General features: G+C 48.0%; 1 protein-coding gene across 2 annotated transcripts in view; it reads left to right on the top strand.

Annotated features, from left to right (window-relative positions):
- Nucleotides 1–1,737: 1,737 nt before the first annotated feature.
- The window catches only part of LOC119294134, a 1,445-nt gene continuing 623 nt past the window's right edge, over nucleotides 1,738–2,559 (top strand). The window contains exons 1-2 of one of the 2 annotated variants that reach the window (XM_037572385.1): nucleotides 1,738–2,085; nucleotides 2,173–2,552. In XM_037572385.1, the coding sequence (XP_037428282.1) occupies nucleotides 2,026–2,085; nucleotides 2,173–2,406 (294 nt within the window). In that variant the 5' untranslated portion in view covers nucleotides 1,738–2,025 and the 3' untranslated portion in view covers nucleotides 2,407–2,552. Of the gene's footprint in view, nucleotides 2,553–2,559 lie in introns of those variants that run through there. The other variant, XM_037572383.1, reaches the window with a different exon arrangement.

Here is a 2,559-nt window from a genome sequence, read left to right as displayed (position 1 = left end):
TAAATCCTAATAGGTTTTAGGAATATCAAAATTACGAAACCAGGGAATGGTATTTTGTGGATTCATACACCATTTGAATAATTTAAGATCACATATGTTTCAGATTTAATACGAATATGCCGCACCTATCCTATCACAATATAAGAAGCAGAAATAAAAAAACAACCCTTAGGGAACACCTAGAACTATATTCATTTAGTACAAAAAATACTAAAGGAGACAAATTTATTACACCATATATCATAAAAAGGCAAGCACACTACCTTAAGTTAATTCAGAACCTCATCAAGTTGCTACATTTAAGTGAAGCACATATGTATGATATGTTTTTATGCGAGGGGATTTCTTCTTATTAACTGAATATTACGTGGTGCAGCCAAAAGAAAAGAAAGAAAAAACAAAAGGGAGCAGGGTTCAAACCCTGGTCTACCCGAGGCAAGACGCAAGCTCGAACCACCCAGCTAGTCACGTACATTTAATATATCCATGAGTGTTTCTTTATATTAACCAGACGCGACGCGGATGCAGCCACAGCGAATCGTTTTTTCTAACTTACCGGTGGCGTAGTGGGTAATTAATGCGAACTTCGGGGGCAATTTTTTTGACGGACGACCAGAAGCGATCGGTAGTTTATTAATACTAGTAAACATGCCCGTGCGTTGCAACGGGAGAAAATAAATTAACATGCTTCACTGCGAAGCAAATACCAATTGTCCCAATTAGGTTGGCCAAATAGAGGATAAGTTTGATGGTGATAACAATGATGGATCAGTTAGCAATGAATTCTTTGGGGTGAATCCTTTGGGACAATGATGATTTTTTCTACGTGTATGTCCTAACCTATGTATATGTATTAGTCTTCCAATTTTCACGTCCTGATAGCAGTCAATATGAGTCCGTGGGACACAAACAGAACTAAATCCAATTTTGTAACAAAAATATCTAGTAACAAACCCAGCTACATGTGCATATAGGTTCGAAGAACAAACACATGTGTGCGCGTTAACATGTCCGAGTGATGGACTCGGAAATATTTACCTGTCCGTGAATGGTCCAAACCCAATTAACTGCAAGTAAAAAAACAGAAAGACATTTACCCGTTAAGACTACTTTACGGACGACAGATTCTAGCCGAACTTTCGACAATGAAGAATTTAACGGCGCTACCTAGTTTTCCTTTATGCATGGATGGCTTTACCCGTCAAGACTACTTTGCGGATAACAGATTCTGGCCGAACTTTGGATGATGGAGAATTTAACGGTGCTACTTAGTTTCCTTTATGCATGGATGGCTTGATATGCCACGTCATGCGTAAATCGTCCAGTAATTATCATGTGTAGCAGCTCTGGTTCTTTGGGGCCTTAGCACGACGACTTTCCGACTGTTTACTACAACAAGTTGTGCCCGCTCCGGCGATGGAGGGGCGATGACGGCGGCGCGCCTTCGGCTCGCTTCGGTGCTTGTAGTCGTCGGTCTACGAATTTGGATGTATTTTTTACTTCTGGTATTCGTTGTACTGACATGATTGCAGATGAATAGATGGAAAGTTTTTCCGAACAGTGGACATGTGTGTAAGCTGACACGTTATATCCTCGCTGGTGCTCCACGAGTCATATGGACTCCCCAAACGACTTGATTCAGCCGACTATAGTCAACCAACGGATCAGCTCCACACAAAAAATAAAACGAACGCATCGGCCTCAGAAAAAAAAAACTAACGCATCAGCCGTGATGTCAAAAAAAGAAATAGAAAACGAACGCATCAGCCGCCCTCCTCCAGATTACGCGTGTCCAGCGGCCCGACGCACCGCTGTCTCCCCACATGACCTTATCTTCTCCCCCAGTCGTCTTCCCCGATCCCCTTCCCGTCGTTCTTCGCTTGCGTTGTCCGCCGCAATTTATCTCTCATCGCCGCTTCGCTCCCTCCTTCACAGCACCGCGCCTAATAGGCTCCCCTCTCTCCTTGCCCTTTCTTGCCGCCGGAGCTCGACATGTGAGGCGACGACTATTATGGCTGTGGGGCGATGGCACCTTCCAGCGACGGCGCCGCAAGGCAGTGCGGTGCGGGATGTTGCAAGGCTGCGGTTCTTCCTTCCTTCTCCCTTCCTCCTTCCTCCCCTCGTTCTTATTCTTTCTCTCACACCGAGTTCCTCTTTCTTTGTTGCCTACAGGAGGCCGATGCCAAACTGCAAGCAGCCACCGCCTGGAGGTTCTCCGACACCGGAGCCCACCTCCTCCTCGCCCACGTCGCCGACGTCCATCCTCGTCGGATCCTGTGCCGCGGGGCCTCCCTGCGCCTCCGCCGCCCTGCCAAGTCCGTCTGCTGGAGCCGCCTCTGTCCGCTGCCTGTTCAGTCCCCTACCTCGACCACGTCTGTACGCGTGCGCAAGGGCTGCAAGGCCTAGTAGTGATTCGTGACGTTCATGTGCGGGGACATGCGGAGGCCGGCGCCGGCGAGCAGGCACGCGTCGACGGGGCCATGTTGGAGGTTATGGGCGCCGACCTGCTGCACCCACCTCGAGCCGACCGCGGCTGCTGGCCGACGAGCACAAGAGAGC

This window comes from Triticum dicoccoides, chromosome 4B, assembly GCF_002162155.2.
Source record: "Triticum dicoccoides isolate Atlit2015 ecotype Zavitan chromosome 4B, WEW_v2.0, whole genome shotgun sequence".
NCBI classification, from domain to species: Eukaryota; Viridiplantae; Streptophyta; class Magnoliopsida; order Poales; family Poaceae; genus Triticum; species Triticum dicoccoides.
This window is presented reverse-complemented; position numbering and strand designations above follow the sequence as displayed.